The sequence below is a fragment of the Vombatus ursinus genome, unplaced genomic scaffold (genome assembly GCF_900497805.2).
Source record: "Vombatus ursinus unplaced genomic scaffold, bare-nosed wombat genome assembly UNPS02014802.1, whole genome shotgun sequence".
In the NCBI taxonomy this organism is placed as follows: domain Eukaryota; kingdom Metazoa; phylum Chordata; class Mammalia; order Diprotodontia; family Vombatidae; genus Vombatus; species Vombatus ursinus.
In genome coordinates, this window is record NW_020954580.1 from 20,090,156 (window position 1) to 20,108,729 (window position 18,574).

At 39.8% G+C, this 18,574-nt stretch overlaps 1 protein-coding gene across 1 annotated transcript in view; it reads right to left on the reverse strand.

Annotated features, from left to right (window-relative positions):
• Nucleotides 1–3,455: 3,455 nt before the first annotated feature.
• Nucleotides 3,456–18,574, reverse strand: part of PARD3B (par-3 family cell polarity regulator beta) — a 1,282,153-nt gene continuing 1,267,034 nt past the window's right edge. The window contains exon 23 of the mRNA XM_027873670.1: nucleotides 3,456–9,687. Within this exon, the coding sequence (XP_027729471.1) occupies nucleotides 9,333–9,687 (355 nt within the window). The 3' untranslated portion in view covers nucleotides 3,456–9,332. The remainder of the gene's footprint in view (nucleotides 9,688–18,574) is intronic.

An 18,574-nucleotide genomic window follows, 5' to 3' on the forward strand; every position in this document is an offset into this window, starting at 1 on the left:
CTGAGAAACCTTGGCAAATAATTAGCCAGGAGAGCAAGATAACTCGTTAAAATTATGGACCTTCAGTTTAACAGTGCTTAATGTGTTTTCTGTCTCTTTCCAACTCCAGTGGGCACTCACTTGTCTGTTTATGCCTTTCACAGCTGGGGGAATTAAGTCATCAAAGTTTCATCTACCTGTCTCACTTCAGCCAAAAGTACAACTTCCTTGACTGGATACCTTTCAAAATTGCTGTCTACATAGATTATAATTTAATATGCGGTGGAACCTACTCAAGGCTGCCTGTATCTTGAATATAAAATGTCAAAATCTGCATATACATGCTGTGGATTTTCTTCAACACTGCACACATTTTTAATAATGGTCACAACTCTAATGACGGAAATCTTTTTTTTTAAAAAAAATTACAGTATAATTTATTTTTAGTCATGACTATTCCATTTCCTTGCCCTCTCTTTCCCATAGGGCCTCTTGTTCCAATGCATTAGTCTGGCTGAACTAACAGTGTTTTCATCTTAGCCAAGCCTTTGCTGACTTCTTATCCTGGTGCACTCTTCTCTGGTTAATTCTCTCCCTTTCCTAAGAGAGGAGGATAGGAACTTAGGACTCAGAAAAAAATTAACTTTCATTTTTTTTTAACAATATTTTATTATTTTTCCCAATTACATGTAAAAATGATTTTTAACATTTATTTTTTTTTTTAATTTTGAGTTCCAAATTCTCTGCTTTCCTCGTTCCACTCCTCCCTCCCTGAGACAGTAAGCAATTTGATATAGATTATACATATTTTATAACAAAAAATATATTTACATGTTAGTCATAACTTTTGTTTTTTAAGGCCATTGAGAAAATGTCCCTGACTCAACTCCTACCTGTACTATTTCAATTAAGGTGTTTTCTTAAGCCATCTACACACTACCAGGATGTGAACTGGGAACTTAGGGATTCAGTCAATAAGCATTTATTAAGCACTGCTATGTACCAAGCCCAGTGCTAAGTGTTGGGGCTACAAAGAAAGGCAAAAAACAGGGGCAGCTAGGTGGCGCAGTGGATAGAGCACTGGCCCTGAAGTCAAGAGGTCCTGAGTTCAAATTTGGCCTCAGACACATAATACTCACTTTGGGCAAGTCACTTAATCCCAATTGCCTCATACACACACAAAAAGGCAAAAACTAGTTCTTGTCTGCCAGCTACATGCATTGTAATGGGGGATTCAATAATTAAACAAGATATATGTATACACATATGTGTTATTAAATGGTACACATACACATATGGTACATTGTACATATATAATTAACACATATGCAGTAAATTGAAGGAAATCTGAGAGGGAAGTCACTAAGGAAGAAGGGTTCCCTGAAAAAGCCCCTTTTAAAAGGTAGATCATTCTCTTGTGCTAAAATTTTACTGCTCAGTAAACGGGGGGAAAGCAGTGAGACTACATTAGTAATGATCTATGATATATACATATATATGGAAATATATATATATAATACATATTTATGCAATTTTGTTATAATTATTTTAAATATGTATTCTTCTGAGGTGTGGCATTGGTCCAAGTGACTTATGACCACTCAGGCATGAAAAGTATTGGCTCCGAAGCTAAGGACAAAGGAAAAGTAACCAGTTTCTAATCTCCCTCAGATGTGCTTGTTAAGGTATCTTGGTTAATAGTGAGGGGCCCCAGCTTCACAACTCGAGGTCAAGTTAGTTAGGAAGAAGCACCCTTTTAGGAGTAAGGCTTCAGTTAGATGATCCTATAATAAACCTAAATTCATTTTTAAAAATTTATTTAATTTTTAATTTATGTAATAAAAGAAGCATTTCCATAGCAGAATATAATAAAAAAGATGATTGCACATGAAACTGCAAATCTATTATGTACAATTTGCTATTCCTTTTAAATATATAATAAAGTTATCATGAAAATTTTTTTCCCTTTTTTTCTTTCCTCCCTCCCTGCCTTGCCCGTAGAGATGGCTACCATTAGACACAAATAGATATCTATACTATATATATACAAATATGCATAATATATACATACATATACACCTATAGTATATATACACACACACTATAAATACATATATATGTAAAATGATTCTATACATACTTCTATTTTTCAGTTCTTTCTCAGGATGCAGATAGCGACTTTCTTCAAATGTCCTTTATTTTTAATTTGTGTATTTGTCATAGTTAAAATGATTTACTGGCTCAAAGTTGTTCTTAAAATGATATTTGTGATACCAAATAACCTAAAGTCTTTATTGCACATAAGTTATTCTCTTTGTAAGATTTTTAAACAGTTTAAGCCTGTTGTTTTAAATTAACTACTTGAGTTTTTTTTTTTCTCTCCAAATGAGAGAGGTGACTTTGTGTATCTTCCCGGAAGCTTCTTATGGCCTCTTGAATAAAATATTAACTGCTCAGTCTTGCATTCAAGGCCTCCCACAGTTTAAGGAGCAATTCATTGCAATGGTTCAGAAGCTAAGTTAATATCAAGGCCAAGATCGAGCAAATGAGTTTAGGTAGGAGGAAGCTAAGCAGAGTTGGCCAAATAGCCCATAGCTAGAGGTGAAGAATAACATTAAACTCCAAGAATTATTGTTGACTGTGAACTGACACTCTTTTTAACTGTTACTGCTGCCAGATCCAGAGCAGCTGCATATGACCCTCTGGTGCCCAGTAGCAAATTCCTCTTTAAGAGGAGTGGGGCAAAGGAAATCTGTCACCTCTCTGTAGTGGGATTTAGCAATGGCCATAGCTTGCAACCTGAAGGGGGCACCAGTGAGCAGAAACCTCTGAACTTGTGGTTAAAAAAAAACTGGGTTCTAGACTGCCAGGAGGCCTCTTTCCTCTATGTCAACAGAATACTCTAATTACTCAGGGCATTACTTGCAGTATGCCTTGAGACTATTACTTCTTCTTACTTCTTGTATTTTTACTTAGTAGAGTTAATATTAGGGGGGAAATCATGTATACGATTATGAAACATTTGCCCTAAAACCTATAATAATAGTAATCATTTATCCCTGCGAGTGTTTCCATCTAAGTAAGTTGTAAGAAATGCATTTTCTCTATGCTTATGTTTTTCTTTCCTCTCTAAATAATGCATCACCAATTCCATTTACAATCCTTCTGGATGGTTTCCTGCTTTAAGATGCAATCTGTTGGGCTTATTCTGAGGTAACACTCTTCACCCTTCACCTCAAGGACAGTATCAGCATTGGGCTTTGCCTCAGAGGAAAGACTACCACTTTCAGGGTCCTCATACCACTTCTGGACTCCTCGCCCTTGTTTCTTATGGGCCCCTATTCAAGTAGGAGGAGGTTCAAGCCATCCTAGTTTATGCATCATGACTGAAAGTAATGGCAAGTGAAAATGAACACTATTACACAATACTGTTTGAACTCTGAAAAGCTTTATTTTAATGCAAAATAAAACCAAGTACAATTTATATAGTCATATGAAACAAAAATTCCAAATGCTTTCTGTGGTACAAAAAGGTACAATCTTTCAAATTTAGCAAAGATGCCACCCCTTTCGTCCCCCGTATTCCAAAATATGATTTCACATAATTTTTCTTTAGAACTTTTGAACAGATTTGGTATCATAAAATCACAGGAAGTACTAGAAAAAGTAGTGTATAAACAACAGGTTTTGTTTTTACATCCTAATAGTAAACGGCGCTTCAGTTAGTGCAGACTGAGTGAGAATACTCTCAAATCACTGCAATCAGGGATACAGGCTAGAAGTGTAATCAGGGGCCATTAACTCCCCCAACATCAGGGTTCTCTAGCCCACCTTTGAAAAATCAGCCCTTGAGGGGATGCTATTATGACTTAGGGATGTCTTTCCTTAAAAGACCTGGCTGCATATGTGATGTGGGACCAATTTTAGTCTGCCCTAGGTTTCTCTTTGATCACAAAGCTCACTCTGCAGGGATCTCTCCGAGTGACTATTCCTTGCTCTACCATCACTGGGCTATCATTTCTTTCCAGGCTGACATGGATGAGGAGTGCTGAGAAATAGCATCTTTGGTTATTTCTATTAACGGCTCTTCCTGTTGTAATGGCACCAAATGTGGCCACAGTGTGACTCATGGACTCAGAAAGCAGGAGAGAAGTCTCTCCAGTAGCAGACTTCCATTTTGAAAGGAGCTGTGTTTAGAGTCTCAATGTTTCAAATTATGTGATGTTTTCCAGGCCCATAGATATCCCAAATCTATCAGGGGTATTTTCCTTTCCTTCTAAATCCTTCAGACTCCAGATCAGCTTGCATGGGAAGAGGAAAGGATACTGGCTTTACATATTGGTCCAGACTTGTGAGTCCACCACCATGGGGAACTCCTGGTGTAGAAACCCTCTTTCACCCACTGCATACTGACCACACATCTATACTTTGTAGGCTTAGAGGATGGCCTGGAGTAGCTGGAGGTTAAATGGTTTGCCCGTGGTTTGTTAAAGTCAAAATATGTGTGAGAGACTGAATTTGAATCCAAATCTTCCTTATTTCAAAACCAGCCCTCTGTATCCAATACACCATGCTCCCTAGCAGCACTAGGAAGTATTTACGAAGCTAGATTTAGAGTTAGGGAAACCTGGATTGGAAAACACGTACTAGCTATGTGATGCTAGGCAGGTCACTTAATTTCTCTGGGTAACTGTAAATACCCAATAAAAATGAATAAAAGGGAAAAAAACCCAATGTTATCAAGTGGCTTATCTGAAATTCTATGTTTTCTAATAACAATCCTGGCTCCTACTTCTTGAATTTTTTACAAAACCATCATGACCTATCTTCAATCCTTGGATTGGGAGCTGTGGAAAGGCATAACCTGCCCCTCTCCCCCACTTTATTCCAACAGCAATAGTCCAGCAACCCAAAGGTCCAAGGCATTGATGAGATATTTCTTCTTTCTGCTGCTAATGGAGGGTAGAATTTTTCTACCACTATTATTTCTGATGATCTATTCCCAGATATTACCCTTTTTACCTATTCCTTCAAACACAGGAGGAAAATATGGGTCTGTAAAAATGTCTGCTGACTTAAGGCAGAAATATCATTTCAAGTCCTAAGTGACCTATTGGGTCAGATTAGCAGCAAGGAAGGGTTTGTTTGATACATCTTTCCTAAGTGGCACCAGCCATGGCATTCCAGGGGGGTTATTGGAGTTCTGAGCTATGTGGAGACTACTGATGGAGTTTTTCAAAGGCCATAAATAAAATGCAAGTTTGTTTTTCACCCCATGCTGATTATACTGTGCTTTTCCTAAATACTGTAGATGAGGTCTGTAAATGGTGCTGTGGTGCCCTGAGAAGGGATATACTGCATAGTGATTTATTAAGCCCTCCAATGAGTTCTGAGTGGTTTCTAATTGTTGCCTGGCTTGATAAAGGCACTGTCACAAACATACAATATTAGTTCCTTTCCAGCCGGGGCCAAAGGGATGTGGGTTATATTTCAAAGGAGCAAAGGGAACTACCTTAATTTATTTTTCACTCACTTTAAGTGGACCTTCTCGGCACAGGCTGTTTCCCTGAGGTTACCACATTTTTATTGACTGTGTACACAGTGCAAAAAGCCTTCTCCAGAGAAGTTCAGACCCAGTTGGTGTGCAGTAGGTGGAGTATGTGCTGGGTTTCCAAGTGGGAACGTGAAAATGAGGGCTTTTTTTCTAGCAAGGTCACGCCTCTCACCCACTGTAGACTACTTAACCTCATGGTACTGCCCTCTATCCAGATGTTCTCCTTTGTGGTTACATCCTTTACCAATAAGCTGAAGCTTCTGGCTTCTAGCCCGTAGGAGCTAAGCTAGAGATTGGGGGGCAGAGAAGGAAAGAATCAAAGAGCTCATTTCTAATGATCCATTACAAGGGACATTTCCCCTCACTTTATCTTTTTCATCTGCAAAATTTATTTAGCCTGAGGGTGAGACCACATCATCCCTTTCATCTCTGCCTGCCCACTGCTCAACCTGGTGTACCTGCATTCTACAAACAAGTATTGAATCAGCACTTCCAAGGTAGGACTTCCTTCAAGACCCATGTGGATCCCCAGTGAAATTACTAGAAGGAACAAGCACCAAATACAGATGGGAAAGCCTGGGATTTTTAAAATAAAATCAGGTGCTGTATTAGAATGTGGCACATCAGATTCCTTAACCTGGTTCCCACTGAGTACTCTTAACAGGAATTCAAATGAGGTTCTGATGCTACATAGTTCCAGGATGGGCTCATGAGGTTGAGAGATAGAAAAAGCAACATCCTGGTATGTTTCCAACAGGAAATTGTAGTTAAGAATATTGGAGAGACATATCCTGCCAAACTTCACTTCCTCTATAAATCTGTTTAGAACCTATAGCTGGGATGGGGGGACCTCAGACATCATTAAGTCCAACTGATCACCTCCTTTTAAAGACGAGGAAACTGAAGTCTCTTTTTAAGCTTGTTTCTCCATTTTGTAAAATGAGGTCGTTGGACTAAGTTCTTTCTGGTTCTGGACCAATGATCCTAGGATCCCATGGTTAAGTGACTTGCCTAAGGTCATGTAGTCATTAGCAGAGCCACAGTCCTTCTCATTCCTACTTAGTGCTCTTCCTGCCATTCAGCATTGCTTTTTTTCTCCCACACCGGCAGTCAGTATCACTTCTTAGAGACGGAACTCAATTTTATTTTGGGCTAGGTAAGAGCAATGGATTACAGACTACTCAAGTGCTACCCTGATACCTATGAAATATAAAAAGACCAAGGGAAGGCCTCCATTATGTTGGGTTGAGGCCCTGTGGAAGATGACTGGGGAAGCATGGACCAGAAGATGAGGATAGATTGTGATCTGCATGGACTAAGTAACACCTATATCAGTGACATCACAGATACATGGGAGTAAGGAAATATTAATCTGGGATAGATGGACCCTTGGTGTTCAGTAGCACAGTAATTTAATAAATCCTCTTAACCTCCCCCATTTTAAACAAAGGCAATGGCTGAAGGTGACATCTAGATGTGTGTGTTTTTTTTTTAAAGAATAAGGAAGCACTCTAAAGAGTCTTATAGCATTTCTTTTTAAGAGGCCCAGATCTAGACAAGTTGTTCTGCCTCTAGGCTTTGAATGGTCCTCAAATAGTTCTTTGTTTGCTTTCTCATTTAGGTCTAGTTACAATCTTTGAATTGTCCATTCATAAGCGGAAAATGGTCATGGAGTTCAAAGGAATTACAATTGATTTATCCATCTTAAAGCCTTTGGAAGATTTTTTATGAAAATTATTTTTATTCAAAGCAATTACAATTGATTTATCCATCTTAAAGCCTTTGGAAGATTTTTTATGAAAATTATTTTTAAAGCCTTAAGATCCCTTCTCTGCCATTTACTTTGCAGTCAAACAAGCTAGGTTGTGAGACACTGGAACCCAAGTCTGAGTTGTACAGTGGAGTGTCCTGGATTTGGTGACAGAAGATGTGTGTTCAAATCCTGACTGCCATTTCTGACCCATGTGACCTCAGTTGCTTTTTCCTTTCTGAGTCTCAGATTTTTCATTTTCTAAATGGATTAAATGCCCTCCCTTCAGCTCTAACATTATGGGATTTCTGTTGACCTCCCAGAGACTGAGGAGCATTATGCTTATTCTTAGGGAAACTGAGGAATAGACAGGATTCAGCTCTAAATCTCTGGTCGGGTCATAGCCCTCCCTGCTACCTTGTCTGTTGTTACTAAGAAGACAGATAAAACTTACCCTGGTTTGCTGCCTCTTTACCCCCTCCCCTCTATCTTCTCCCTTCTTTTTTTCTTCCTTCTCAAAACCAAAAACTCCTATGTTAACTTTATATTTGCCTTTAAAAGTTAGTTTTCCAAAACTGTGTTTTCCTACATCCTACCCCCTCTGTTGCTTAACACACACACACACCAATTCAAAACCAAACTGACATCAGAGCACCACCTTAATGAACACGTACTGTTTGTCCACTGCTCCTTAAACCATTTTGTTTTAAACACCCAAGAAGGCTCCTCCCAGCTGTGGTTGGCATTTAGCTCCCTGTAGTGCAAACGGGGATTGTTTGGCACTTATTACTGAATTGGCACCTCCAGGGCATTGGATCCTGGGAGGCCCAACAGGAGAGTTCTCTTCCTTCCCGACTGAGGATTATCTAGAGAAGAGAGAGCCTTAAAATAGAAACAGCAGCTAAATAATTACAGGTTGGAAACCCGGGATTGCTTCTGAGATCTGGGGCCTCTCTGATACTGTGGCCAGGAAAAAGACGGAAAGGAAAGGGGGAAGGACCAGGTCAACTTTGGCCCTCCTGCTGGCTCTCAGGCTCCTCTATCTAAGAGAGAATAAGCATGCCCTTGTGGAATATAGCTTTAGGCTGCATGTGACAAGACCCCACTTCTTTCCTCGTGATTGATTGGTCCTTGAAATACCAGCCTCTCAGCAGCTCTCACTGATTTTTAGGATTCCTCCTGAGGCCTGATGTTGAATTTCTACCTTACCCGTTTTTGTTTTTTTTTTAAATAAGGAAAACAGGGAAATATAACTGAGGCTCCCCCCCCCCCAATTCCTATTGCAGGTTCAGGCTTACCAAGTGCTTTCCTGGCTGGCAGGTATAGTCAGTGAAACATTCAATCAAACTGATGGTAGCAGGACCCTGACAGACACTAGAGATAAAGAAATACTGTCTTTCTCTGACGGAAAACTTCTGAGGAGCCCCTTCTGTTTGTTTGTTTCTTTCTTTTTTCCTTCCATTGCTAAAATAATAACCCACTCCAGGTGCACCAGATTTGCAGTCTTGTATACACCATGGCCGTAGGTGCTGGCTTTCTGATTGCAAAAATCTTGGTGTAGCTTTGGCTCCCAAATGGATAAGGATCTTTAGCAGAGACTGTCTTAATACCAGCGGTAATCTTTAAAAGAGGAGCTGCTCTGTGGGTGTATATGTATGTGTATGTGTGTGTGTGTATGTGCCCGTGTGCTCATATGTGTAGAAAGGCCAGCGATGCATATTATCTAGCCCTGGGACATTCCACTTAGTGTATCTAATGATGTTATTTACTTTTCAGCTACCACTTCTGCTCTGGGTTTAACTGGTTTAAAAGCATTTTAATGTACAGTACCACTGTTTTCATGGCCTGATCAGACATATTGTACCTTCCTTTTTTCCCCCTCTGATTGGCCTTAAGTGATTTCCTCAGCGAGAAGAACCTAATCTGTACCTGCCGCAGAAAGAATGGTTCCAGTTCATGGATAATTTTATAGCCAAGGAGACTTTGGAGGACCGAGAGGAAAAAAGAACAAGGCAATTGCAGAAGGCTTTTTTCCTGGCCCATGTCCTACTACACAGCGGCAGTCATGGGGTTCTTCTGCTGGGGGTCCTGGGCTCTATATGGGTACTGTTCTGGGCTGGCCGCCCGCTGTCCTGTTTTGCCTGTTTCGTGATATGCTGGCACTTTGTGGTGTTGAGGTGGTGAAGGTGGGACATCTTGTCGGAAAGGTCCTTTGTGGTGTGTGGCTGGAGGGGGTGGGTAGTACTGAGGATAGCGAAGGTCTGTCACCCTCACATCCTGGGCACGAGAGTAGCTTCCTTTAGGAAGATGAATGGGCTGCATTCCTGGGTAATACGGAAGTTCCCTTTCCTTGTATATCAACCGAGGTCCTGTTAGGTAATCTGCTGGTTCTGTAGGTCCTCGCCTAGAGAGAGAAAACACAGACACATATTAGAAAAAAAGCCAGGATATCCAGGGACATACAGAGCTCTTTAAGAGGCTGGAGGAATTCCGTGTCCTAGAGATACACAATCATGTCAGAGGACTTGTCATGAGCTCAAATTCAGACTGTGTTCTCTACTACTTAAGGCACTTTGGGCAAGTCACTCAAACTCACTAGGTTTGTTTCCTCATTTGTAAACTGAGGTAATTAAACCAGGTTAGATGTTCTTAGCCTTTTTTTTTCTTTTTTTTTTTGTATCCTGGACCTCTTTAGCAGTGTGGTAAAGCCCGTGTACCTTTTTTTTTCCTTCAGAATAATGTGTTAAAATGCATAAAAAACACAAGGAAATTAATTATACTGAAATGAAGATACAATTTTTTCCCATCCAAACTCCTTGAAATCTATCCACAGACTCCTTGGGGTTCAGGGACTCCAGGCTGAGAAACCCTAGATTGGCTGAACTTGAAAGTTTCTCCTAAATCTAAATTCTATGATGATAATAATAGCTAACCTTTATATACTGGTTAAATGTTTGCAAATTCTTCATAGCTGCATATACTATTACATGGGATGTTTCAAGTCACGGTACTGGAGAAGACTTTTGAAAGTCCCTTGGACAGCAAGGAAGTCAAATCAGTCAATACTCAAAGAAATTCATTTAGTCCATTCACTGGAAGGTCATATATGGAAACTGAAGCTTAAATACTTTGGCCACATAATGAGAAGATGGAACTCATTGGAAAAGACCTTGATGTTGGGAAAGACTGAAGGCAAAAAGAAAAGGGGATGGCAGAGAATGGGAAGGATAGATGGTATCATGGAAAAAAAGAACATGTCCTTGGACAGACTTTGAGAGAACGTGGAGGACAGAAGGGCCTGGCACACTATATAACATGACTGAACACCAAATCGTAACAACACTTTCGAGGCAGGTGCTGTTATTATTCCCATTATATAAATGAGGAAACTGACACTGAGGTTAAGTGACTTGCCCAAGGTCATATAACTAGTAACTCATACAACTAGTAAGTATCTGAAGTAGGATCTGAACCCAGGTCTTCCTGACTCTAAGTACAAGACTTTATCTGATCTCCTTCACAGATGCTGTCAATGGTGAGAACACATGAAAGGGGATTTTATCTGTCTGCCTCTATTCCTTTTCTAGATTTGGTGTTGGCAATTTAAAGATGCCAAAGTCACCAAACTCTGGAAGCCATTTCTGGCAGCCTCCATTTTTCCCAATGGTCTGCTATTTCCTTAGGACCCTATGGCACTAGGGAGGAGAGACCCAAATTAAAAACATTTTTTTGGAAACCAATGATATTGGATATCACAGTCTTTGGGTAAGAGACACTGCCACATTTCATTCTGGACATGAACTATTCAACTGCCCAGGGAGAACCAAACAAGCTGCCATTTCCACACCCTTCAATGTGTAGGCTAGCAAAAGGGTCTAGGGTAAGTCAGAAGTGAACACAGCACGATGCCTTCCTCCCACAGCCTCTACCCATCTTCCCACTGGAAGACAGCAATCTTCTCCTATTCCATTTGCTGTAACCAGAGCAAACAATGTGCAGATGACTGCATCTTATCTAGCCCGGGGATAAACAGATGAGTTCAGTTTGCAGCTTTGCCAATCTCATAAACCTTCTGTGCAGAGATATTCACACCTCCCGGCTCCTTTCCCACTGCCATTCTCCCCTCCCCTTTTCTTTTTAAGAAAACAAAAACAGCAACTTAAACACATCAGTCTGACAAGCCCTCTTAACTTCAGTACTCAAAAAGGCTGGAGCTCCTGAAGGGAAGGACTGGGAGAGAAGACAGTAGCTGTGGTTAATTCAACCGGCTGCCAGATGGGGAGGAAAGCACCCTAGAAGTTACGGAGGCTGAGGGTAAAACAGCTCTGTGTGTCTCCTGAATCAATGAGGATTTGACAAGCTCTGGTGCCTGTGACAAGCAACATGTGAGCATGTGAATCCAGCCCTACAAATGCGCCGGGGAGGCCCCCCTTCTATCTTCCTACGTCTTAATTCTACCAGGCATCATGATGATTGACGCTCCTGCCGTGTCCCATTTAACTTGGGACAGTTGTCAGCAAACCAAAGTAAACTGTTTTACATTCATTAAACATTTGGTTCAGGGCTGTGATTTCAGTCATGCAGAGAACTCCTGGGGTGGGAACTCCTTCCACCAATGCAGACTGGTCATTCATCTCTAAATCATAGTTTTAGAGAGTTGCCTGAGGCGCTGAGCAGTGAAGTGACTTGCCCAAGGTGTCACAGCTCTTTTTCATAGGATTATAGGTTAAAGCTAAAATGGACCTTAAAAGTCATCAAATCTAACCCCTTCACTTCACTCATGAAGAAATTAAGGTTGAAAGAGGCTAAATGATTTGCCCAGGGTTACACAGGTAGTTAAGTATTTGAAGAGGGATTTGAATTAGGATCTTTCTGACTTCTAACCAGTATTCTAATCTAAGGCCTGAATCTCGGCCCCCCTGACTCTAAGTCTGACCCTTTACCCATTAGGCAACATTGCCTAATACATGAAATACATTATATTTCATGAAATATAGCAGGTACTACTGTTTAGTAAAATTTTTTGTGTTGGTTTATTTGAAAATGCCTACAACAAGCAGTAATAATAATATCTTTAAGGTTTACAAAGCACTTTATAAATATTGTCTCATCTTATCCTGAAAGGGAGGTGCTATTATCATCCCCATTTTACATCTGGGAAAACTGAATCAGAGATTAAGTGCCTTGCCCAGGGTCGCATGGTTAGTAAGTGTTTGAGGCTGGGTTTGAACTTAGGTCTCCCTTATGCTAAGTCCAGAGCTCTATCCATTGCCATCTAGCTGATACTTACATAGCTCTTTACAATTTACAAAGCATTTTTATCTGCATTATTTTATTTGATCCTCATAAGAACTCTAAGAAATAGGAACGGAAGTCATATGATCTGCACTAAACCACTAAGAAACAGGCTTGGCTTAGAGAGATGAAGGTAACTTGTCCAAAGGCTATGCGGAAGACTCAGGACTTGAACCCAGGACCTTTACCTCCAAATACAGTGTTCTTTCCACAACACATCTATCTATCTATATATCTATCTATCCATCCATCTCTAACATTAGTCTATGATGTACCTATATCTATATATCACCTATCTATATCCATACATCCATCTATCTCTATCCTCAGTATCTATCATCTATCTACATCTACATATTACCTATCCATATCCATCTATCTATCTGTCTATCTACCTACCTACCTATCTATCTATCTATCTATCTATCTATCTATCTATCTATCTATCTATCTATCTATCTATCTCTCATACAGGTAGTAAGTAAATGAGGCTGAATTTGAACTCAGGTCTTTCAACTTTCTAACTAATTTTCTAACTATCATATATATGCCCTGTGTTACCTAGATGCCATCAGAGGATATGACACTAAATAGAGATTACTGCAATGCAAATATTTTATTGTATAGTGGTTGAGTATCCTCATTTTGTTCATCTACAAAATGAGAGTTGTTTCCAGCTTGACATCTATGAAATGATGAACTCTCAAGAAGGTTTCAGTCTAGCACAATAAAAAGAATACTGAACAGTTATTACATCATAGTAGGAGTTCTTATCATGAGAGTAGAGAGATTTGGGGGGAGCATGAATTTGAAAGGGAAAAAAATCTCTATTTTTACTAATATCTACCTGAAAATTTGCATTTTCTTCCATTATAAACTTAAGAAGTTTCACTATACTGCCAAAGAGGCCTATGACATAAACAAGGATAAGAACTCCTTCATTCAGGAGGCTACAAAACAAAACACTATGTGACATGTGAGGGCAAAGGTTGTGACCAACCAGGAAAGGTCTCCTGGAGGGGGTGCCATTTCAGTGGAGTTTTATTCCATAATACTCTGGGCATCTTACCTCCCTTGCCACACAAGACACAAATAACTCATCTGTTGCTGCTGAGGGTAGTGGGATTGCTAGCTATTTCATCTCTTTTTTCTGTTTGAAGGCTATTTCATTTGAGAATGTTTTCAGTATCCATGACATCTTTTATCTTAGAATTTGAGTCTTCCCCTTACCAGCTCCAATTTTTCTTTTTGTCCATGCTGGAGATTTCCAAAACACTTAGAAAAAAAATAAGGCCTTAACCTGTGTTTCCTCCCCAACTCCCCTGAAGAGATTTCTCTGCATGAAGTGGAACGTGGTTTTCCTGCACTCGCTTAAAGCCCACAGGGTAAATCACTGACATACGCAAAGCACAAGCATTATCTGCCTCAAAATGAACATACAACCAACCCTTCCTCTGGAGTCTCTTAGTGTGAATGTTTCCTGTTTAAAATGGAAAGAGAGAAAGGAGGAATTCCAGGCCTTGGACTTTTAGGGTCCTGTTCTCTCCCTGGAGACTCTTCTCTGTTAAAACAGCACATTATAAAAGACAGGCACTCTGGGTTGTTTTTTTGGTGAGACAAGCCAGGCTAAGTGCTGAAGGGGCGGAAGCCACCCTCCGAGATACAATCCCGACTCACTGCAGGCACTGAAGACAATTGGTATCTCTTCTCACACACCTCATTGATGCGACAGGGTCCAACTTTCACGGAAGGGAAAAGTGAGGTTTCATTTTTCTATGGGCAGACAGGGCAGAGCCCGAGATGATTTCACGATCCCGTTCCTAGTTTCCTTTGAGGGGAAACTTTATGACTGGAACTTGTGCTTACATGTGGTAGAAACCAAGAGTGAGGTGGCTGTTCTTTGTCAAGAATGAAAATAATGGAAACCATATTATTCTGTAAAATCCATCATAACAGTTATCTTTTGGGGAGAGAAGAAAAACAATATGCTGGCCTATGAAAACACACAGAGTTAATGTTTCAAAGAGTGCTAAAGACACTGAATATTTCTCCTTTTGGGGTATCTGATATTCGCAGTACCTTCTTGCTTGGAAACTTCCTACAGACATTTTTCTTTAACCTACTAGAGGCTTTTTTTTTCTGAGCAAAAAGAAATTATTATTAATTATTCTTTTTAAAAATAATTTTATCCATATTTGTGTTTTTGCATCATCTGTTTCCCATCATAATTTCAACATAGTATGAAGAAACAAAAAAAGGGAGAAAAAAAGTTCTATAAAACTAAGCAACATATTAAAAAAAAAAGTCTGCCATTATATGGTTCCCTACTTCTATAAAAGGCACAGGTGAGGGGCTGGTCATCTTATAACTCTCATTTAGGGTAAATCTTGATCATTATGATTTTGTAGCATTTAGTTTTGATTGTTTTTGTTTATTTGTTGTTTTTCCATTTATTTTTCTTTTGAAGGCAGTCAGGGTTAAGTGACTTGCCCAGGGTCACATAGCTAGTAAGTATATGAGGCCAAATTTCAACTCAGGTTCTCCTGACTCCAGGGCTGGTGCTCTATCCACTGTGCCACCTAGCTGCCCCTTGCATTTAATTCCTTGAAGTCATCATGGATATTGTTTTCTTGGTCCTCCTTACTTCACTTTGCATCATGATGTGTATATAAGACTTCCTATGCTTCTCTGTATATATCATGTTCATCTTTTTTTATGACACAGTACTTAATACTACATCACATTCACATACTGTCACTGGTGTAGGCATTCCCTAATCACTGGGCATCTTGTCTTCGTTCTTTGTTATCACAAAGAATGCTCATAAGTATTTTGTTGTATTGGGAGCCTTTCTTTTTTGTCACTGATCTCTTTGGAGTATATTTCTTAGTCTTTTTTTTTTTAGAGGATGTTTAAGCCTGGGAGAAAAATACCCCGCCTTTCATAATTACAGGATTTTGGCACAAGAAAAAGGAAGGAGAAGAGGGAGATTAAATGATAGTTTTGCCCATCTTTAGCTTCCCTGTCACTGGTTTCTTTACTGGTTTGGAACCTTACCTTTGTGGATAAACATCTAAGGCAATACCATTCTGGGACGTCATAAATACTGATCATGGAGACTGCTACATGCATTATACCTACAGTGAGAAATCCAGGAGCAACCTCCTCTGGGATTTTGATTAAAACAACAATCCAAATAGGGAATGCATCACTATTTTAAGACATCTCATTTTTTAGGAGACCTTGTGAGCACTATTTGTGTATGTTATTATTTTTCCAAAAGAATAAAAAAACCTCTTTCCATTTAAAATCTCACAATCATATCTGAAAAGAGGGGGGGAAAGTGTTTGTTTTCTTTGGAAAATAGCTTGCCCACGACTCTACCCTTTTCTGATAGGCAGAAGGGTCAATCAACCAATCAATTCCCAGTGTTTATTATGTACCAGTTGTCAAGGACAGAAAGACAAAATGGAACAGTTCCTACCTTCAAGAACTTCAAATTCTACAGGAAGAAACAACACGCACATATATAAAGAAGTACACAAAATAGACAAAATAATGCAGGGTCTTTTGGAGTTGGAAGAGAAGCCCCCTCCTGCCCAGGGAGGGAACGAGGCAAGAAGCCATGTAGGAGGTGATGCTAGAGCTGCATTTTGAAGGATCCAGGCATTCTAAGAAGCAAAGGTAAACAGAGAGTGGAATCCAGGTCTGGACCCAGTGATGGATACAAGAGATGGAATGTTGTATGTGAGAAACAGAAAAGGAGGCCAGTTTGGCTAAACTTTAAAGTAACTGAGAAGGGTAAGGAGTAGTAAGTCAGGAAAGGCAGGCTGCTGCCAGACTGTGAAGGGCTGTAAATGCCCAAAAGGAGAGTATGTATTTGATTCTAGAGGCAACTGCAAGCCACTGGAGTTTATTGAGGAAGGGAGTGATATACTCAGATCTGTGCTTTAGAAAAGTCACTTTGGTAGCTGTGTGGAAGATGGGTTAGAGAGAGAAGAGACAAGATGAAAAAAGAGCAAATAAGGTCCTGTGATCTTTTAAGTCCTATAATCACTGACTTTCTAAGAGGACTTAAGGAAAAATGTGCTACACTGACTCCACAAATCAATCAGAATGAGCTGGGTACAGTGGCATCAGTTATAGAAAGAATGTAGCCATTCATGAGTAGAATTGTATCATGATACCATATTCGTCTGTTCATAATTTTTGTTGCAAGTTTAGTCATTTGACTCAGGTTTAGCAAATAGAGTGTAAAGAACAAGAATCTTGCAAGTTCTATCAGAAGACTTCAGTGTTGCCAATCAGGCGCTGGTGTCAGAGCTCCTAATTCAGAGACTCAAGATTCTCTAGAATTCTCCGAAGGCTTGAGTGACGCCTGGTGGCCCTAGATACATCCTGGATATCTCAATAAGTTGTTCTTTGAGAGGGATGGAGGAGAGCTAGTGAGTTGGGAAATAACAAAGGGAAAAGAGACCAGCTGGAGGAAGCTCAGAGAGACACAAGGTATAAGAGTTAAAAAGCCAGAACTGATTGACAAGTAAAACGCAAGGTAGACATTTTCTTTCCTAGCACAAAGCATTAAAGTCATTACTTATAAGACTCTGGAGTAGCAGACAGGAGCTCTTTTGAGTCTTATAAAGCACTCTGTGTACACTGAAAGAAATGAGGCAAATATCAAACAGATCCTTATCCCATGACCATTAAAAAAAAAAAAGAAAGATGAAAAATGGCAGAGAGGCATATAGCTTTTGAGAACCAAGTTTGGTACACAAGTCATAGGCAGCCAAATGGCCTGAAACCACTGATGCCATCTACATGAGCTGCCTGCCTCTCTCAACCAGGGGCAAAGAGCTCAGCTCACAACATCATATCCACCATAAACACACCACTCATAGATTCTTTAAGGCCTGAGCTGGTATAGGTGCCTTCTCCCGTTCTTTTCCAAACAATGCACAGCAAAAAAAAAAAAAAAAAATCAGATAATGTAAACTAATACAATCCCGGCCTCTCAAGTAGAACATGCCATGGGCAGAGAGAGAGGGCTGTTTTTAGTTTGAGGACTGTGTTTGGAATTCCTATAGTCTCAGGTTTCCAGTTACCAGGCCTTTATCCCCTGGTCCAGGCACGAATGTGGTCAACCAGGATTAGAGGAACATTCTGCAATGTATATTACATAGCTTCAACTTCTATAGACTTTACAGAACTATAAAATATAATGATCATTTGATGACCTGTGTTACAAAAAAGGCTGTGGAAAAATTTCTAACTTTCACCACTCCGGTTTCCCTTTGTATTATGAGGAGGGGGCCTTGGCAGTTGGTGGAAGATTTGAATGGGGATAAAGTTAAGATACAGATGTGACCATTTTCAGATTTTCTTTCATAACATTTCTTTGGAATTTAAAAAGAGGTGACAATTACTGAGCAATTGGAGGGGGAGGGGAAAATCTACTTAAGGAGACCTATCTCATTTTTGCTTCTGTTCTGGAGCTACAACCTCTCCCTACTCCCTCCCAACACACACACAACACACACACACACACACAGGCACACACAGCCCAATATCAATTTTGTTATTAACAAGTGGTAGGGGGAAAGATGAATGCCAAAGTCATGGGTACCAGCTCAGTGGGCACTAAAGAGGGAGTCTAAGACTTTTTTATCCTATTAGATGGTGGGAGTATTTCCTAAATTCTCCATTATAGGGGTAAGAGGATTATAGGAAGTGGACACCATAGGATTTAATGATCCAAAGTTAATGCATAAGAGGAGAGTTTTCAGAATGAGCTCAGGACCGTAAGCAATTGAATCCAGTTGGATAGTATCTGCTGTTGGCTTTACAAATATCCTGGGGGGCCTTCTCAAAAGATTCTGTTTTCAATCAGAAGGAATGTCAATGCAAAAGAACATATCATTTGATTTTTTTTATTTATTTGTTTGTCTATTTTCCCCTAAGATCCCTAGTCCTAGACCCCAATTATTTAAATGTTTTGT